This window comes from Emiliania huxleyi, assembly GCF_000372725.1.
Source record: "Emiliania huxleyi CCMP1516 unplaced genomic scaffold EMIHUscaffold_47, whole genome shotgun sequence".
Classification (NCBI taxonomy): Eukaryota; Haptophyta; order Isochrysidales; family Noelaerhabdaceae; genus Emiliania; species Emiliania huxleyi.
In genome coordinates, this window is record NW_005198467.1 from 279574 (window position 1) to 282131 (window position 2558).

Below are 2558 nucleotides of genomic sequence, written 5' to 3' on the forward strand. Positions count from 1 at the left end.
GGCATGCGGAAAGAGGCAGCGCTCGCCGGCACGTGCAAGCCGGCGTGTGAGGCGGAGCTTCTCGGAGAGCGGCGGAGCGGAAGCGCCAGTGGCGCGAAGCGTGCGGACAACCTCAGAGCAGGAGGCGAAGCACGACGGGGGGGAAATGTCAGCGACAGGCTCCATCGCGCGAGCCGTGCCCAGGCGTGGATCAGCTCCGCGCCCGTGGCCGAGCGGGCGGACTCGACCAAAAAGAAATAACGCGCGGCCCTCAGCGGAGCTGGGAAGAGGACCGCCGCAAGCGGCGTGGCGTGGAGCGGTTGTGCATCCCTCCGGGGGCCCCTCTGCGCCGGGGAGGCGTTGTTGGAGGCTAGGACGCAAGCGTCCGTCGCCCTTTTTCAAACTCGGGGCCCACTCCGCTACGCTCCGACCCGAATTTGGAGGGCCTAAAAGTTTAAGGTGTTGCTGCGCAAAAGGGGTCGGACACCGGGCGCAGCTCATGCTAAGAGCTAGAAGAGGAGATAGATAGGGTGCCCACAGGACCCAAAAGAAAATAGCTTTCCGACTCAAAAAGGGACGCACGAGGCAAATCTGATGTTGGCCAGTTCCAATAGGAGCGAGGCCTCTTCCGTTGGGGGACCGAGTACATAGGAAACGAGGGTTCCCCGGTTTGTCACGCGCGAGCGCGAGCGTGACACTGCACTTGGCGCCGAGCGCCCGCGGCTCAGACCTTGTGCAGGCCACCCCTCGGTGGAGGCACCGGTCCGGACCGATGGCGCTCGGTGTGGAGCAAGCAAGACCCCCCCCCCCCCCCCTCGGCGCGCGCTCGCCATTCCAACGGGCGCCAGGAGCACCAAGAGGACTCCTCATGGCTGCCTCCAAGTGGGCTTCGACCGGCCTCGGCTGGGGGGGCGGGTTGTCCCGGCTGCGGACGCCTTCTGCAGCCCCCTGGGCCCGTGACAGTACCCCAAAACTGCCCCTCGGCGGCATACAGCACTGCCAGCCAGCCTCTTCCTCCTCCTCAAGGGCTGTACTATAGGCCATATTGCGCCGCCTCCTACTGGCAGCCGGGCGGGCGCGCGCCGCGCGCGCCTCGGCGCGCGCACGGCTCGCAACATTCCGACGAGTACTGCCGCCCGGCCGCCTCAAGGCTGCCGGGCGGCAGTACTCGCCTCGCAAGGCGCGCACCGGCTGATCTGGCTGCTGCGCCGGCGGCCGCTGCGCTGGCCGCTGCTGCGCCGGCTGGCGGGCGGTACGGCCATTCCAAGGGTATACCTTTGAGAATCCCCAGCGTCCCACCCTCCTAGTCACACTCTCAATTTCTCGACTGGCCAACACGAAGTGCTGCGATCGGGGGTGCCCATTTCTTTTTTCCTTTCTTTTTTGGGCCCTGTGGGCACCCTAACGATGATGGCGAGGAGCATCACGGTGGAGAGGAGCGTCCCGGCGCCTGCTTGGGCTCGCTCGAGTTTCCGGTCTAGGCATGCGTTCGAGGTGAGCCTCAAAGAAAAAATCAACCGGGGTCCAGGACGCGGCACAAACGCGGCACAGGACGAGTTGAGGTGCTTTAGCAAAAAATAAAGAAAAGCGCGCGTCTGACCTTCTTCCGCCGCGTCAAGGACACGGCTGCTCGAGGTGTGTTGACATGACGCTGCTCGCAGCGCCGACTGACGCCACAGAAGGATGCTTGCCTCAAGGTCCTCTCCTGATGCCGATGACCTTGAGGCTCGCTTGACGGAGCTCGACCTGGCGCCACCACCGCTCTGCCACCAGAGGTCACAGGAATGGGCAGAGCCGGTCTACCGCTCCGCCTCGATCGATCCCTCCCGGCTCTCTCTGGAGCGGGGGTCGACCTCCTTTGAGGAGTATGAGGAGGAGCCGGTCTACCGCTCCGCCTTCAGCGGCCTGCATCTCGACGCGTCTGCCATTTCGGACGACGATCCTTACTACACCGACGAGCGCTTTCACGCAGACTGGGGATTTGTGCGCGTGGACGACCCGCGCCACAGCAGAATCGGATGCTGTTCTCCGACGCACGGGCTCTCCGCCGTGGGCTGCCCAGCCACGACGCCCGACGCCGCATTCGTCTTTGACCTGCCGTGTGAGATTTTTGACCACGTCTTGGCCTTTCTTCCTTGCCATCCCGGTGCCCCACCGCTCGCCCACGCCGTCCGCGCCGCATCCGCCGCCGCAGAATCGCCGGACAGCCAGCCCATATGCGCGCGCGGGCGCTCCGTGCCTCCAGTTTCCCCGCCCTAATCCTCCAAGCCACAGCCCCCCACCACCGCCCCGAGCTACCACCCCTAAACGGAGAGCAGACAACAGCTCCTTATGGGCCGGAGAAGACACCGTCCTACTCCTCCGAAAAAGAATTTCCGGCTAACGATCCCGTGACCATGGTTTGTGAGTAAGAGATACGAAGAGGCAGACTCCCCATGGTGGGCGACGGCTAGCGCATCACACCCTCCTCTCCTTAAAATCCCTGTGTGGTGGCGGCGTGACGATCTCACATCCCTCCCTTGGGTATGCGCGGCTCGCCGCCCACCCCACGAGGTCCCTAGGTGTTATATATAGCATAA

The 2558-nt window shown here is 64.5% G+C and overlaps 1 protein-coding gene across 1 annotated transcript; it reads left to right on the forward strand.

Annotated features, from left to right (window-relative positions):
* Window positions 1–847: 847 nt before the first annotated feature.
* On the forward strand, window positions 848–2390 carry EMIHUDRAFT_211230 (hypothetical protein; the record flags this gene model as incomplete). Its single annotated transcript, XM_005768042.1, has 4 exons — window positions 848–894; window positions 1461–1541; window positions 1677–2097; window positions 2322–2390. The coding sequence occupies 4 exons, from the start codon at window positions 848–850 to the stop codon at window positions 2388–2390; spliced, it is 618 nt and encodes a 205-aa protein (XP_005768099.1).
* Window positions 2391–2558: the final 168 nt, after the last annotated feature.